The sequence below is a fragment of the Saimiri boliviensis genome, chromosome 2 (genome assembly GCF_048565385.1).
Source record: "Saimiri boliviensis isolate mSaiBol1 chromosome 2, mSaiBol1.pri, whole genome shotgun sequence".
NCBI classification, from domain to species: Eukaryota; Metazoa; Chordata; class Mammalia; order Primates; family Cebidae; genus Saimiri; species Saimiri boliviensis.
Window position 1 is genome coordinate 63,744,748 of NC_133450.1, and position 17,804 is coordinate 63,762,551.

At 44.5% G+C, this 17,804-nt stretch overlaps 2 protein-coding genes across 7 annotated transcripts in view; one reads left to right on the plus strand and one right to left on the minus strand.

Moving 5' to 3' along the window:
- The window catches only part of CPSF2 (cleavage and polyadenylation specific factor 2), a 47,797-nt gene extending 41,208 nt beyond the window's left edge, over window positions 1-6,589 (minus strand). Inside the window, exons 1-2 of one of the 5 annotated variants that reach the window (XM_074393456.1) lie at window positions 6,502-6,589; window positions 901-958 (exon numbers count right to left, since the gene is read on the minus strand). The gene's annotated coding sequence lies outside the window, so the exon portion shown is untranslated. Of the gene's footprint in view, window positions 1-894; window positions 959-1,237; window positions 3,810-6,103; window positions 6,190-6,501 lie in introns of those variants that run through there. The other 4 variants (XM_039469225.2, XM_039469226.2, XM_074393458.1 and 1 more) reach the window with 4 other exon arrangements.
- Window positions 6,590-6,878: 289 nt separating this feature from the next.
- Window positions 6,879-13,340, plus strand: NDUFB1 (NADH:ubiquinone oxidoreductase subunit B1). Of its 2 annotated transcripts, XM_074393461.1 has the most exons (4): window positions 6,883-6,987; window positions 10,835-10,953; window positions 11,809-11,953; window positions 13,226-13,340. In XM_074393461.1, the coding sequence occupies exons 3-4, from the start codon at window positions 11,814-11,816 to the stop codon at window positions 13,260-13,262; spliced, it is 177 nt and encodes a 58-aa protein (XP_074249562.1). In that variant the 5' UTR covers window positions 6,883-6,987; window positions 10,835-10,953; window positions 11,809-11,813; the 3' UTR covers window positions 13,263-13,340. The 2 variants fall into 2 exon arrangements, with proteins under 2 accessions (XP_039325162.1, XP_074249562.1); XM_039469228.2 differs by lacking the exon at window positions 10,835-10,953 and having other exon boundaries at window positions 6,879-6,987.
- The last annotated feature ends 4,464 nt before the right edge of the window (window positions 13,341-17,804 follow it).

Below are 17,804 nucleotides of genomic sequence, written 5' to 3' on the forward strand. Positions count from 1 at the left end.
GTTTTTGTTTTTTAAAATGGGATCTTTCTGTTACCCAAGCTGGAGTGCAGTGGTGCAATCATGGCTCATTTACAGCCTCAACCTCCTGGGCTCGAGTGATCCTCGCACTTCAGCCTCCTGGGTAGCTGGGACTACAGGTACATACCACCACATTCAGCTAATTTTTTTGTAGAGACAGAGTTTCACTATGTTGCCCAGGCTGGGCTCAAGTGATCCACCCACCGGGGCCTCCCAAAATGCTGCAATTACAGGTGTGGGACATTAATTCTCTATTTGATGAAAAACGTTTATAAATAAAATTTGGGGAAGAACCTTGAAAATTCTTGCCAAAAAGCTTACTGTGCCACAATTACATTAATGGCCTAAAGGAAACGCTTTTCTACTTAAGTGTTCTTTAATTCCCACTTCCTTCATTTAGGTTATGAAGTAACATGTAAACTATCTTGCAGCTAGAACTGAGTAAGTTCATGTTAAAACTTATTTGCAGACAGATCAAGACTTCAACAGACAAAAAGATATTTTTACTACAAATGTTCATTAAAAAAGCTATATCTTGGCCGGGCGCGGTGGCTCAAGCCTGTAATCCCAGCACTTGGGAGGCTGAGGCGGGTGGATTATGAGGTCAAGAGATAGGGACCATCCTGGTCAACATGGTGAAACCCCATCTCTACTAAAAATACAAACTAGCTGGGCGTGGTGGTGCGTGCCTGTAATCCCAGCTACTCAGGAGGCTGAGGCAGGAGAATTGCCTGAGCCCAGGATGCGGAGGTCGCGGTGAGCCGAGATCGCGCCATTGCACTCCAGCCTGGGTAACAAGAGCGAAACTCCGTCTCAAAAAAAAAAAAAAAAAAAAAAAAAAAAAAGCTGTATCTTTATTAAATATTCATTACTTACTGATACCTGATCTCAGTCGTATGTATGATGAAACACCAGGAATTCTGAAGAGTTCTTTATAAATCTAAAAAATAAGTAAGAGCCTTAGGAATGTGGTATTATGATTTCACTCTGTTAATAATTATGGTATTTAACTTGTATCTTGCCCTAAGGCATCAGGAGCAGCAGCAAGTGGTATAATATATGGTCCTTTTTTAAAAAACAGATTTGTCATAATTTTAGGAAGCTTAAGCTTACATAAACAGATAAATAATAAAAGACATAAAAATATTTAGGAAGGTTAAGCTGACATAACCTTATGTTATTGAGAATCATAGAAGAGGTGAGATTTAAGATTACTCACTAAGGGGCCGGGCGCGGTGGCTCAAGCCTGTAATCCCAGCACTTTGGGAGGCCGAGGCGGGTGGATCACCAGGTCAAAAGATCGAGATCATCCTGGTCAACATGGTGAAACCCCGTCTCTACTAAAAATACTAAAAGTTAGCTGGGCGTGGTGGCGCGTGCCTGTAATCCCAGCTACTCAGGAGGCTGAGGCAGGAGAATTGCCTGAACCCAGGAGGCGGAGGTTGCGGTGAGCCGAGATTGCGCCATTGCACTCCAGCCTGGGTAACAAGAGCAAAACTCTGTCTCAAAAAAAAAAAAAAAAAAAAAAAAAAAGATTACTCACTAAGGATTGGTATACATGGATAGAAACAAAGAGAAGGTACTCAAAACAGGAATGACAGGAGTAAAGGCATAAAACAAAAGCTTAAGAGTACCAGAAATCTCAGATTTCTGCACTTTTGAGTAAAAACTTAAAGTACTGGTAGAAAAAACAACCTGGCATACATTCACAAAAGCAAAAAATAAAAGGCCTAATGAACAGTAAGGGGCCATATAATAAAAGGCCTTGGAAATTTCGAACCTAGTCCTACAGGCAACAGAAACATTTTAAGATTCATTACCAACTAGAAAGATGGTATGATACAGGTAATTCTGTATTTTGGGGAAATTATCTGGTGTGTATAATTGATAAGATAGAGAAAGCAGGGAGATAAAAACAAAGTATTTAGCCAGGCGCAGTGGCTCAAGCCTGTAATCCCAGCACTTTGGGAGGCCGAGGCGGGTGGATCACGAGGTCCAGAGATCGAGACCATCCTGGTCCACATGGTGAAACCCCGTCTCTACTAAAAATACAAAAAATTAGCTGGGCATGGTGGCACGTGCCTGTAATCCCAGCTACTCAGGAGGCTGAGGCAGAAGAATTGCCTGAACCCAGGAGGCGGAGGTTGCGGTGAGCCGAGATCGCGCCATTGCACTCCAGCCTGGGTAACAAGAGCAAAACTCTGTCCAAAAAAAAAAAAAACAAAGTATTTAGTGCACCATTCCCTCCTAACTTTGCCGATTCTATCTTGGGACCAAATTTCTTCAGTCTCAAATGTATTTTATAGCTCTGCATCAATACACTAGTTGCTATCTAAATAATCAAGGCTTGAAATGCTACATGCTGATTCTTCACTTCCAAGAGTCTATTACCAGCTCCTGATCATTCTTCCCTCAGGAACCCTTTGCCTATCATTCCCTTTCTATTCCTACTGCCAGCACCCTAATACAGGAAGGGCCTCATTACCTTACATTTGGGTTTCTCAGTTTCTCTGCCTCCGGTCTTTCCTCCCTTCATCCAACCTAAACATTGCTACCAGATTCATCTTCAGAAACACCCTGCACATATTACCCCTTGCTCAGAAATCTTTGAAGTACTGCTTAAGAAAAGACAAACCAAATGCCTTAACTGGCAATGGAGGAAGTCATCCTGACATCACTGCTCAATGTCGTCAGGCCCAGCTCATATACCACCTCCTTACAAATTCCCACATCTAGCATAGACTAGAACAGCTCTGTCAACAGACATATATACCTGCCATGAATGTACTTTTAAATTTCTTCATGGCCACATGGAAAAGTGAAAAAGAAACAGGTGAAATGAATTTTAGCATATTGTATTTAACCCAATAGGTCCAAAATATTTCAACATGTAATAATGTTGAATATTTTACATAAATATGAAGTTATGTTCATATTAAGTCTTCAAAATCCAGTGTGCATTTTATATTGACAGCCTATTTGAATTATCGACTAACCACATCTGAAGTGCTCAGTAGCTACACGTGGCTAGTGGCTACTGTAATAGTGTAGCTCTAGACTTCCTATTTTTACATGTCTCAGACTGGATTTTAAGGGTATTGCCAAACATTTACTCTCCCAGATTAAAAAATCACGAGGTCAAGAGACCGAGACCATCCTGGTCAACATGGTGAAACCCCATCTCTACTAAAAATACAAAAAATTAGCTGGGCATTGTGGCGCGTGCCTGTAATCCCAGTTACTCAGGAGGCTGAGGCAGGAGAATTGCCTGAACCCAGGAGGCGGAGGTTGCAGTGAGCCGAGATCACGCCATTGCACTCCAGCCTGGGTAACGAGAGCGAAACTCCATCTCAAAAAAAAAAAACAACTCAAGTCACCTCTTACCATCAACGTGGCAGTGACCATGTGAATCCCATTTGACATTTACCTCATGTCTCTCTGACCTGCTTCACTGTTGTGCCTCCACAGATGCTCATGGCCTTACCTGAATGATTGCCAATTTCCTTTCATCTAGATTTCCTGTTCCCAGTTGATCTTTCATATAGCTGTCAGAGACCATCCTAAAAAAACAAGTATTCTGCCCACTCCTTGCACAAAGTATCCACTGGATTCCTGCTAACTACTGAATAAAATCTGAACTCCCTACTGGAAATCAAGATCCTCCAAAGCTGATCTTAACCTACCTCTTCCTTCACCAATCACTCTTGCACTAAATGCTCAAGCAGGTTATTATCCCATTCTCCCTAAGTATGCTAAAGCTTCTCAAAGCTCTGTATTCTGCACTGAATCCCGGAATTACCTTCTCCTTTTGAGCTCAGCAAATTCCTTTTCATCCTAATGACCCAGCTCAAATATTTACTCCTTTACAAAGCTTTCTTGTTGCCCTAGGCAAAGTTATTTTGTTATAAAGGGGGCATGAAGAATATTTGTTGAACGGATGTCCAATGTACAAAGGAGTAAAAGTGATAAGCTTTGTATTTCCAATGCCAGGCTCACTGGTCAAGGCAGCATAAATGGGTACTGCAGGAAGGAACGAAGCCTCATCACATCATAAATTCCTTCAAGGCCCTGGTTTTGATAGATAGTACTTCATCGCAAATATCTATCAAAGTTAACTTGCCCTCTCAATAATGATCAAATGATCGTGCATGTTGCTGGGTGCGGTGGCTCACACCTGTAATCTCAACACCTTGGGAGTTTGAGTTCCAGACCAGCCTGGGCAACATGGCAATACCCCATCTCTACTAAAGACACAAAAAAGTAGCCAGGCACAGTGGCTGCACTGCTCACCCCAGCTACTTGGGAGGCTGAGGTGGGAGGACTGCTTGAGCCCAGGAAGTGGAAGCTGCAGTGAGCTGAGATGGCACCACTGCACTCCAGCCTGGAAGACAAGCGAGACCCCATCTCAAAGAATAAAAAATCGGCCGGGCGTGGTGGCTCAAGCCTGTAATCCCAGCACTTTGGGAGGCCGAGGCGGGTGGATCACGAGGTCGAGAAATCGAGACCATCCTGGTCAACATGGTGAAATCCCGTCTCTACTAAAAATACAAAAAAACATTAGCTGGGCATGGTGGCACGTGCCTGTAATCCCAGCTACTCAGGAGGCTGAGGCAGAATTGCTTGAACCCAGGAGGCGGAGGTTGTGGTGAGCCGAGATCACGCCATTGCACTCCAGCCTGGGTAACAAGAGCGAAACTCCATCTCAAAAAAAAAAAAAAAAAAAGAATAAAAAATCATGACCGTGGCCTGGCAAGGTGGCTCACGCCTGTAATCCCAACATTGGGATCCTGGCTGTGGCAGGCGGATCAACTGAGGTTGGGAGTTCAAGACCAGCCTGACCAACATGGAGAAACTCCGTCTCTACTAAAAATACAAAATTAGCTGGGCGTGGTGGTACATGCCTGTAATCCCAGCTACTCCAGAGGCTGAGGCTGGAAAATCACTTGAACCCAGGAGGCGGAGGTTGCGGTGAGCCGAGATCGCGCCATTGCACTCCAGCCTGGGCAACAAGAGCGAAACTCGGTCTCAAAAAAGAAAAGAAAAAAAAAAATCATGACCGTGCATGTTGATGACAACTAAGGTGAACTAAGCAAAATCCAAGGAAAACACAAGAGTTTGGGTTAGCCTCGGAGCTCACTTAGTGGGAAGTCTCTTCCCAGTCAGTTGAGGGTTGCAAGGCCGGGTATGGTGACTCATGACTGCAATCCCAGCACAGGCCAAAACTGGAGGATCTCTTGAGCCCAGGAGTTCGACACCAGCCTGGGCAACACAGTGAAACGCCGTTTCAAAGAAGGGTGGGGGAAGAGAGAAGAAAGAGCAAACGAGTGAGAGAGAGATTAATGGGATTGTAAAATTAAATAATAGGGGATGGGGCTGGGCGCAGAGGCTCACATCTGTAATCCCAGCACTCTGGGAGGCCGAGGCTGGTGGATCACGAGGTCAGTTGTTCGAGGCCAGCCTGACCCACATGATGAAACCTCATCTCTCTTTAAAACTTTTTACAAATAAAAATAAATAAATAAATAAGGGAATGGGTATAAATGATAGCTCAGGTAGGCCGGGCGCGGTGGCTCAAGCCTGTAATCCCAGCACTTTGGGAGGCTGAGGCGGGCGGATCACGAGGTCGAGAGATCGAGACCATCCTGGTCAACATGGTGAAACCCCGTCTCTACTAAAAATACAAAAAATTAGCTGGGCATGGTGGCGCGTCCCTGTAATCCCAGCTACTCAGGAGGCTGAGGCAGGAGAATTGCCTGAACCCAGGAGGCGGAGGTTGCGGTGAGCCGAGATCGCGCCATTGCACTCCAGCCTGGGTAACAAGAGCGAAACTCCGTGTTAAAAAAAAAAAAAAAAAAAAAGATAGCTCAGGTTCACCGGGTCACAGGAGGCCAGACTTGCCGGGATTGGAGCTAATCTGACCTCTTGTTTTCTAAAAAGCACGTAGTCAAAAAGAATTAGGACTTAGGACTTCACAGTGATAGTGGAAGCACTCGAGGGCGACGGGGGGAGGGCAAGACCCTTTTAGTACAGCATGATACAAACATCCGAAAAGTCTCTGGAATCGATGAACAAAAAGGACGCCTACGTGGTATGGTCTCTCAGCCCAAAACGACGGAAAGAGCCCGAGGGCTGGAGGCTGAGAACGCCGCAGCCACGAGGCCAAGAACCCAAAGCTGGCGTCGGTTTAACTCCTCCAGCGCCGAGAGATGAAAGCGGGAAGCACAGAGAAACAGAAAGGACGGAAGGAGATCCCGGGAGGGAACCGCATGGGCTGCCGCAAAACAGCCGGGAGCTTGAGACCCATGGAGAAGTCACTTCTCTTTCCCTCGCTGACCACTTCTGCCGGAAACGGCCTGGACAGTCGCAGCCGGCGGACGCGTACTCTGGGGAGACCGGGTCGGAGTTAGGGACCGGCGCTCCCGGAGGGCCGATGACGCCGCCCCCCCAGCCAGAGGCTCGCTCCTTTCTCCCGCCCTCACTTGCCTCGTCTGGCCTCCCCTAGTGCCGTCCACTTCCCTTCCCAACCCCTAGGCGAATCCAGGTTCAATAGGGAGAAAAGCCGATGCTGGCTCAGCAGCGCCGAGGACAACCGGCCGGCAGAAGCCCCACAGTGGCGGCCGCCATTTTGGAGCTGGAGGACAGCGGCGGAAGCAAAGAGCACCCAGGACGAGACCATCTCCGGGGGGTGGGCACAGGGCTGTGGGAAGAAGACGGCGCTTACGCCTGCATGCCTCTTCGGCGTTGAGCCAAGTTTTATTCAGATATTATTGGTAATGTTTAGTAGCTAAGAAAAAATGAGAGGAGTCGACCCTGAGGAGGAAGAAGCGATGTGATTTGCCGGCGCCACCCCTCTGCTCCCTGCGGACGCGGCAAATGGCAAGTCCCGAGGTCGCAGCTTCTACCGGAGCGGGTGGCTGAGTTCTCCGTTGTCCTTGGGGTCTGCGGTCGCTGTTGCCACTGGGCCTGCAGGTGGGTCTGGGGAGCCCGGGCGGCCGCGGTGCCGATCGGCGAGGGTGGAGGGGTCCTCCTTTGGGAGGCGGAGGTGGGCGGACAACCTGAGGTCGGGAGTTTGAGACCAGCCTGACCAATATGGAGAAAGCAAATAAGCGGCTAACATGGCCGCTTGGTCTGTATCACAAAAAAGACCTAAAGATATAAATACAAATAATGTTGCCATGGCACCATCTTTTAGGAATTAAAGTGAGGTTGATTACACTTACATTTATATGTCCAAGAACCATTTGCATCAAAATCTGTGGGAAGTTCTTTTAAGTACAGATTTTCCAGTCCCACCCTGGAGGTAAGGCCAAGAAATCCCTAGACGGAAAAGGGCTCCTCCGGTGATTTTGATGTACAGTCAAGTTTAAGAACTCCAGCTGAAGGCCGGGCGCGGTGGATCGAGCCTGTAATCCCAGCACTTTGGGAGGCCGAGGCGGGTGGATCACGAGGTCGAAAGATCGAGACCATCCTGGTCAACATGGTGAAACCCCGTCTCTACTAAAAATACAAAAAAAAACTAGCTGGGCGTGGTGGTGCATGCCTGTAATCCCAGCTACTTAGGAGGCTGAGGCAGTAGAATTGCCTGAGCCCAGGAGGCGGAGGTTGCGGTGAGCCGAGATCGCGCCATTGCACTCCAGCCTGGGTAACAAGAGCGAAACTCCGTCTCAAAAAAAAAAAAAAAAAAAAAAAAGAACTCCAGCTGTAAATAATAGACTAAAACTTAAAACAAATTGATGGCAGTTGTAAATTAACTATTTATCTAATCTTTAACCGCTGTCATAATTTTCTAGACCAGTGATATACTGGAACATGTGTAGCATTACACTTTATAAAATACAGTATATAATAATTATGGGACTTTTAAGTTCATGACCACTTCCTAAACCAAACACTTTGGAAGTCTGAGAAATAATTTGAATTGTGAGGTCAGGTGCTGTGGCTCAGTCCTGTAATCCCAGAGCTTTAGTAGGCTGAGGCAGGAGGATCACTTGAACCCAGGAATTTGAGGTTCCAGTGAGTTATGATCATGCTACTGCATTCCAGCCGGGGAAACAGAGCAAGACCTTGCCTTTTAAAAGAAAAGTATGGCCAGGCGCGGTGGCTCATGCCTGTAATCCCAGCAGTTTAGGAGGCCAAGGTGGCCAGATCATGAGGTAAGGAGTTCGAAACCAGCCTGACCAACAGTGAAACCCCATCTCTACTAAAAATACGAAAATTAGCCGGGCATGGTGGCATGGCTGAGAATTTGCTGAGCATGGTGGCTAAGGCAAGAGAATTGCTTGAACCCAGGAGGCGCAAGAGAATTGCTTGAACCCAGGAGGCGGAGGTTGCAGTGAGCTGAATTTGCACAACTGCACTCCAGCCTGGGCCACAGAGCAAGACTGTGTCTCAAAAAAAAAAAAAAGAAAAGAAAAGAAAAAGAAAAAAGTATGAATTGGATAACTATGCCACCCAGTGTCAGAGGAGAGGCAGAAATTTAGTCTACATAGTCCTAGCACAGCTTAGTGCTGAGAAAGTGCTGACAACAATAATGTGTTGATTGTCTTTGTATGATAATATGTCTTCTCAGTCATTGTACATGATTTATTAATTTAGGTCCAAATGCACACAGGTGTATTTTGACTTACTGTGTATATACAAATTTTTACAGAAAATTGGCAATCCAACTATGTTTTTATTGAATTAGTGCAATTTATTTTCCACATGATAATTATTACAGGTTCAGCATCCCTGATCAGAATATTGAAAATCCAAAATGCCCCCAGATCTGAAGCTTGGGGCCACAAGTTTGAGACCAGCCTGGGCAACATAGCAAGAGCTACAAAAAAAATTTTTTTAAGATTTTTTTTTTTTTTTAATTAGCATGTGTAGCTGCAGCTACTCAGGAGGTTGAGGTGGGAAGATCACTTGAGCTCAGGAGTTCAAGACTGCAGTGGACTATGATAACTCCACTGTACTCCATCCTAGGTGACAGAGTAAAACTTTAAAAAAAAAAAAATTCCTATAAGATTCCCTTCAGGCTATGTGTATAAGGTATATTTATAAAGCACAAATGAATTTTATGTTTAAATTTGATCCTATCCTCAAGATAGCTCATGTATATGCAGATATTTCAAAATCTGAACAAATCCGAAATACTTCAGGTCCCAAGCATTTCAGATACAGAAAACCCAATAGTTTAGAACCCTATAGTTCTATTCCTCCTTGTCCACCTTCTGGAAACTCAGCATTTAAAAGTTTTTAAGTACCATAAACGTCAATTCAGGGAGAGGTTTCTTAGGCACAAGCTGTAATATAATAGGAGCCAAAGCTGTTGAGTGAAGCTGAATTTGAACTCCAGCTCTATACTTAATAGCTCTATACTTAATTTGGATTAAGCTATTTTCTTTTTCTTTTTTCTTTTTTCTTTTTTGTGGCATGAGTCTATGTCTGAAGGATTAAGCTATTTTCTTATCTGTAAAACGTAGATAATAGTTATTTCACATTACATGTAGAAATGTATGATGGCTCTGGTACCTAGTAGTCATTCATTGTTTTTTTTTTTTTTTTTTTTGAGACATTGTCTTGCTCTGTTACCCAGGTGATCTGTGATCTCAGCTCACTGCAACCTCTGTCTCCTGGGGTCAAGCAGTCCTCTCACCTCACCCTCCTGAGTAGCTGGGACTACGAGCATATACCACCACACCCAGCTAATTTTTTGATTTTTTTTTTTGTAGAGGCAAGGTTTTGCCATGTTACCCAGGCTCGTCTCAAACTTCTAGGCTCAAGCAATCCATTCACCTTAGCCTCCCAAAGTGCTGGGGTTACAGGCATGAGCCACCTAGTAGTCATTCTGTAAAAGTAAGTTTTCTTCCTTTACCTTTTGTTTTTCTTTTTTTGAGATGGAGTCTCTCTGTCCCCCAGGCTGGAGTGCAGTGATACCATCTCAGCTCACTGCAACCTCTGCCTCCTGAATTCAAGCAATTCTCCTGCCTCAGCCTCCTGACTAGCTAGGATTACAGGCGTGCACCACCACTCCTAGCTAATTTTTGTATTTTTAGTAGAGATGGGGTTTTACCATGTTGGCCAAGCTGGTCTCAAACTCCTGACCTCATGATCTGCCTGCCTCAGCCTCCCAAAGTGCTAGGATTACAGGTGTGAGCCATCACACCCAGCCCCTTTACCTTTTATAGAGTAATTGATATTCAGATCTACTGTGACATTATTGAATGTAGTTTTTTTTTCCTCTCATATCTTAATTTTCCTTCTAAAATTAGTTTTCAGTAAGTTTACCTAAAGAATTCCACTTCTGGCAAAATTGTATTATTAAATTTGTTTTTGCCTTGCAAGAAATTCTAAATGTTTTACACATGTAAAAGTTCTTAATCAGAGCTAGGTGTACTGGTGCATGCCTGTAGTCCCAGCTACTTGGGAGGCTGAGGCAGGAAGAATACTTAAGCCCAGGAGCTGAGAGCCGTAGTGCCTGTGAATAGCCACTGCCCTCCAGCCGGGGCAAGGTAGTAAGACCTCGTCTCTTTTACAAAGAAAAAGGTTCCAAAACAGCATGAGGAGGGTGCAAACAATCAACTGTTGGCAAGTACAATTTTTGTATCTTATCACATCACTAGTGAAGCTATAAGTAAAATTTTTTGTGTGTGTGAGTGTGTGTGTGAGACGGAGTTTCGCTCTTGTTACCCAGGCTGGAGTGCAATGGCGCGATCTCAGCTCACTGCAACCTCCACTTCCTGGGTTCAGGCAATTCTCCTGCCTCAGCCTCCTGAGTAGCTGGGATTACAGGCACGCACCACCATGCCCAGCTAACTTTCTGTATTTTTAGTAGAGACGGGGTTTCACCTTGTTGACCAGGATGGTCTCAATCTCTTGACCTTGTGATCCACCCGCCTCGGCCTCCCAAAGTGCTGGGATTACAGGCTTGAGCCACCGCGCTCAGCCGCTGTAAGTAAAATTTAATAAATATACTTGGTACAGTGTAATTTTTATATTAATCATTGTCCCATATATAATCTTGAATTCTATTTTAAGCATTACACTACATTCTGATGCCAGGCAAGCAGAGAGGCTTATGCTTTTAACACCTGTCTCTTACATCTATGTCTGTCATCTTCCTGTTTCAGGTGCAATTTGTTTATTTATTTATTTTGTTGAGACAGTGTCTTGCTCTGTCACGCAGGCTGGAGTGTAGTGGCACAATCTTGGCTCACTGAAGTCTCTGCCTCCTGGGTTCAAACAGTTCTGCCTCAGCCACTCCAATAGCTGGGATAAGAGACATGCACCACCACAGTTGGCTAATTTTTGTACTTTTAGTAGAGACGGTATTTTGCCATGTTGGCCAGCCTGGTCTCAAACTCCTCACCTCAAGTGATCCACCCAGTTTAGCCTCCCAAAGTGCTGGGATTACAGGCATGAGCCACCACGCCCAGCCCAGATGCAATTTAAAAGCTATTTCAAAAAAAAAAAAGTCCAGGTGCAGTGGCTCATGCCTGTAATCCCAGCACTTTGGGAGGCCTAGGCAGGCAGATTACGAGGTCAGGAGTTCAAGACCAGCCTGGCCAATGTAGTAAAACCCCTGTCTCAACTAAAAATACAAAAAAATTAGCACGGTGTAGTGACAGGCACCTTTAATCCCAGCTACTCAGGAAGCTGAGGCAGGAGAATTGCTTGAACTGGGGAGGCAGAGGTTGCAGTGAGCTGAGATAGTACCACGGCATTCCAGCCTGGGTGACAGAGCCAAGACTCCCTCTCAAAAAAAGCAGGGGGGGTGTATTTCTGATATTTTCTTTTTTCTTTTAGTGATCATGGTGAGCTTCATTCAATTTGTGCGGGACCTCTGGGTGGGTATTTTTGTCCCTGTGGGATTTGTCCTTGGATGTTATCTTGACAGAAAGAATGATGAAAAGCTAACTGCCTTCCGGAACAAGAGTATGTTATATAAAAGGTTAGTCTGCATTTTTTTAAATCAGCAATTGGCCAGATTTGGGGAATATTCTTTTTAATATGTGCCAAAAATAAATGGAAGGGGCCGGGCACGGTGGCTCAAGCCTGTAATCCCAGCACTTTGGGAGGCCGAGGCGGGTGGATCACAAGGTCAAGAGATCGAGACCATCCTGGTCAACATGGTGAAACCCCGTCTCTACTAAAAATATAAAAAAATTAGCTGGGCATGGTGGTATGTGCCTGTAATCTCAGCTACTCAGGAGGCTGAGGCAGGAGAATTGCCTGAACCCAGGAGGCGGAGGTTGCAGTGAGCCGAGATCGCGCCATTGCACTCCAGCCTGGGTAACAAGAGTGAAACTCCGTCTCAAAAAATAAAAAAATAAATAAATGGAAGGGGTAATTTCCTGCCCCCCCCCCGAGGACTTAGATTCAAATTATACTGTTTTTTAGTCTTGTTTATTATTGAATCCTTGGATAAAGCAATATGATTACCTCTAGAATGTAAACAGTCTTCATTTTATGAATAGGCTATTTCAGGTCTTTGAAAGTATCCTCTTATTTTAATTCAAAGTGCATTTTAATATGAAACAGTTTTAAAGCAGTTGACCAAAGCCTAACTTAGATACAGCTTCCACATACATTGTCATATATATTATCTTACTTAAGACATGATATTGAAGAGGAAGTTTGCAAAGCAGAGGTTAAAAAAAAGAAAGAAAGAAAAAAGAAAGACATGATATAGGCTGGGCACAGTGCACGCCCAGCCAGTAATTACAATTCTTTAACCCAGAAAAATGAAGGTGATGATATGGTTAAAATCATGAGAGAAAAGAATGAATATGATGAATTGGATATGTAAATTTTTTAAATGGATCAGTGTAATAGAAAATAAAATATTGGCCAGGCATGGTGGCTCATACCTGTAATCCTAGCACGCTGGGGGCCAAGGCAGGCAGATCCCTTGAGGTCAGGAGTTCAAAACCAGCCTGGCTAACATGGTGAAACTCTCTCTCCACTAAAAATAGAAAATTAGGTGTGGTGTGGCAGGACTGTAATCCCAGCTACTCAGGAGGGTGAGACAGGAGAATAGCTTGAACCCAGGAGGTGGGGTTTGCAGTGAGCCAAGATTGTGCGACTACACTCCAGCCTGGGCGACAGAGCAAGACTCCGTCTCAAAAAATAAAATTAAAATTTTGACTGACTTCCCCTTTTATTTCTTAGCAAAGTTTTATTTTCACTTTTTCCATTTTTTCCTTTTTTGCTTTCCACACAGGGAATTGCGACCCAATGAAGAATATACCTGGAAGTAAAGACTGGCCGACATATGCAGTGTTCACATTTTAAAGTTCTGAGAGAAATAAAAACGTGTCATTATTGAATTTGAAGAATCTGAAATGTCTTTCTTTTTATACGAAGGTAGTTGTTACAGTGAATCTCAAGTTTCTCTTCAAAGAATCAGTATGTCAATATGTTCAGTTCTCTTATTATTTAGTTCTCTATTTTAAAGTTTAACTTCCTCGTAATTCTAGTTAACAACCTTCTCCCCAGGTTCCAATCAGTAGTTCACATCTGCTCCTCCTCCCCACCATCCTGATTCATCCCAGTCACTTCCCTGCTCGCTGAAACACCCACCCTGCCACTCCAGCTTGGACTCCTGCTCTTTTTAAAATAGCCAGTCTGGATTAGTCTAGCTTGTGTTGTCTAACCCTAGCCAATAGGGGACGACACACCAACAGGGGCGACCCTCCCCTGCACCAGGCATAAGTACCCTTCCCGCCTTATCCAAGGCTGTGGCAGCCATCATTGCACCTGTCTATAGAAGTAAACTGCCTTGCTGAGATGACATATCTTCAAGTGCCATTTCTTTTGCAGCAGAGTCTTTCTAGTAACAAGCATACTTAGCTTACAAAATAATGATTAGGTAATTATTGTATTAACTAATTGTATACCTATTGTAAACATTGGTTTTAATAATTAGCATTTAATTTGCTGTTTCTCATTTTGGACCACAGTGCTATTAAATCATAGAGCCAATTTTTTATCAGATATTTTTCAGGGAAAAAAAATTTCAAATCTTGTGCTTCGGTGGGACTTTAAAAGGATGATGCTAAGATTTTGATAAAAATCACATAACTAAAAATTTTAGTGACCTTAGGTTTGGCAAAGCTTTTTCCTTTTGTAAAATCTGGGATACACATAGGAAGCAAGGATTTTTAAAATATAACACACAAAACATTAACTAATTTAAAAAATCAGTTAAGTTGTACTTTATCAAAATTTAAAACATTTGCTCTTCAAAAAACATATCTAGAATATGTAAAGAATCCTTATAGCTTAATAATAAACAACTGAACTTTTAAAATCGGCAAAAGATTTTAACAAACACTGCCAAAAGAGGTAAGAGGATGGCAGGTAAGCACATGAAAAGATACTCAGCATTATTAGTCACTAGAGAAATGCAAATTAACAGCATAATGAGATAGCACTATACACCTATTAAAATGGTTAAAATTAGGCTAGGCTGGGTGGCTCATGCCTGTAATCCCAACAATTTGGGAGGCCAATGTGGGTGGATCACAAGGTCCGGAGTTGAAGACCAGCCTGGCCAACATGATAACCCTGTCTCTACTAAAAATACGAAATTAGCTGAGCGTGGTGGTGCATGACTGTAATCTCAGCTACCTGGGAGGCTGAGGCAGGAGAATTGCTTGAACCCAGGAGGCAGAGGTTGCAGTGAGTAGAGATCATGCTGCGGCACTCCAGCCTGGGTGACAAAGCAAAATTCTGTGTTAAAATTAAATTTAGCCGGGCACGGTGGCTCAAGCCTGTAATCCCAGCACTTTGGGAGGCCGAGGCGGGTGGATCACGAGGTCGAGAGATCGAGACCATCCTGGTCGACATGGTGAAACCCCGTCTCTACTAAAAATACAAAAAATTAGCTGGGCATGGTGGCACATGCCTGTAATCCCAGCTACTCAGGAGGCTGAGGCAGAATTGCCTGAACCCAGGAAGCGGAGGTTGCAGTGAGCCGATACCGCGCCATTGCACTCCAGCCTGGGTAACAAGAGCGAAACTCCGTCTCAAAAAAAAAAAAAAAAAAAAATTAAATTTAAAAAAATGAAATGGTTAAAATGTAAAAGACTGACTACTAATTGTTAGCAAGGATATAGAGCAGCTAGAAGGCACACCCTGCTGGCAGGAATATAAGATGTAGCCACCAGTGATTTTAACACCTTGGAAATAAGTTTAGCAGTTTCAGGTTAAACATACACCTAACACTTGACACAGCCATCCCAGTCTGAGTTATTTACCCAGGAGAAATGGAAGCATATGTCTGCACAAAGACACATGAATGTTCATAGCAGTTTGATTCGTAACAGCCAAAAAGGAGGTTACCCAAATGAATGGGTAAATTGTATTGAATCCATATTGTGGACTACCACCCAGCAATGAAAAGGAATGATCTATTGATACAAAATATGGATGGATTTCAAACAGTGCTGAATGAAAGAAGCCAGATAAAGGATACATGCTATAGGATTCCATTTATGTAAATATAAAATGTTATAAATAGCACTCTGCAGTAACCAAGCAGTTCAGTGGTTGCCTCAGAGATCAGGGTCCAGAAGGTGGCTGGCTCATGCCTGTAATCCCAGCACTTTAAGAGGCTGAGGCAGTGAGATCATTTGAGTCAGGAGTTTGAGACCAGCCTGGCCAACATGGTGAAACCCTGTCTCTACTAAAAAATTTAGCAGGAGGCCAGGCGCGGTGGCTCTAGCCTGTAACCCCAGCACTTTGGGAGGCCGAGGTGGGTGGATCACGAGGTCAAGAGATCGAGACCATCCTGGTCAACATGGTGAAACCCCGTCTCTACTAAAAATACAAAAAAATTAGCTGGGCATGGTGGCATGTGCCTGTAATCCCAGCTACTCAGGAGGCTGAGGCAGGAGAATTGCCTGAACCCAGGAGGCAGAGGTTGCGGTGAGCTGAGATCGCACCATTGCACTCCAGCCTGGGTAACAAGAGCGAAACTCCATCTCAAAAAAAAAAAAATTTAGCAGGGCATGGTGCCCTGCACCTGTAGTTCCAGTTACTGGGCAGGAGAATTCCCTGAACCCGGGAGGTAGAGGTTGCAGATGCACAGGTTGCAGTGAGGTGAGATCATGCCACTGCTCTCCAGCCTGGGTGACAGAGCAAGACTATGTCTCAAAAAAAAAAAAAAAAGGGCCAGGTGCAGTGGCTCATACCTGTAATCCCAGCACTTTGAGAGGCTCAAGCAGTAAAGCAGATGGATCACTTGAGGTCAGGAGTTCAAGACCAGCCTGAACAACATGGTGAAACTACTAAAAATACAAAATTAGCCGCGGCCTAGTGGCCCAGGACTGTAATTCCAGCTACTTGGGAGGCTAAGACGGGAGAATCACTCCAACCCGGGAGGCAGAGGTTGCAGTGAGCTGAGATTATGCCTTTGTACTCCAGCCTGGGCAACAAGAGTGAAACTGGCTCAAAAAAAAAAAAAAAAAAGAGGAAACGGGTGTATTTTTCTTCTTGATTGAGGTGGTAGTTTCACAGGTGTAGTACACATGCCATCTGTTATATGTATGTGTGTGTCAAGATTTATCACATTGTAGACTTTTTTCTCCCTCTTTATTCCATATAGACTTTAAAACCCATAAAAGCAAGGATTAGCGTTGTTCACTCTTTTTTTTTAAGATGGAGTCTTGCTACAAACCACAGTGCTTAGAGAAAATAATTTTTTTAAAAAAAGAAAAAATAAAAAGATGGAGTCCCGCTCTGTCTCGGCTCACTGCAACCCATCTCCCGGATTCAAGCGATTCTCCAGCCTCAGTCTCCTGAGTAGCTGGGACTACAGGCGCGCGCCACCACGCCCAGCTAATTTTTTGTATTTTAGTAGACACGGGGTTTCACCATGGCCAGAATGGTCTCGATATCCTGACCTCATGATCCACCCGCCTCGGCCTTCCAAAGTGCTGGGATTACAGGCGTGAGCCACCGCGCCCGGCTGACATTAACTACATTTAAAAAAAAGAAAGAAAGAAAGAAACAGAAATGGTGGTTTGCAATTTTTTTCACTTTATGAGACTGTGATTTATTTCCCTGGTTAGGCCACACAATTCCTTAAGAATATGGACTTTCCCCAGTACAAGGCTATGAACTGTACTGAGATGCTCAACAAACGTTAGCAACGCCTCTCCTTCCTCATCTGGTCCTCTCTGGCAGTCTCCATTCCCTTACCTCTCACTGCCACTCTGCTCCTCTGACCCTGCAGTCCCCAAAGTCACAACAAAATGTAGTGGGCTCTTTTAAGTCCTTATATTGCTTGATTTCTTGACAGTAGCCAACACTGACTACTGTCAGGGCTCCATGTGCAAGCCTGGACCCAGAAAGTCTGAAGTCATGCCTGCCCGCTGATCGCCCCGCACCGCGCCCCCAACCCCGACTGAGATCGCCATTATCCCTGATCGCCGAGCGGAGCTTCCCCGGTACATTAAGCTTCCCTTCCTAAACTGCCATTTTCACTGTTATTATGATAATGTGAATACACCGCACCCCACCCCGCCATCTTAACTGTTCTTGCTCTGTGAATATCCCTCCGCCCTACCCTACCATCTTTTTTTTTTTCTGAGACGGAGTTTCGCTCTTGTTACCCAGGCTGGAGTGCAATGGCGCGATCTCGGCTCACCGCAACCTCCGCCTCCTGGGTTCAGGCAATTCTCCTGCCTCAGCCTCCTGAGTAGCTGGGATTACAGGCACATGCCACCACGCCCGGCTAATTTTTTGTATTTTTAGTAGAAACGGGGTTTCACCATGTTGACCAGGATGGTCTCGAT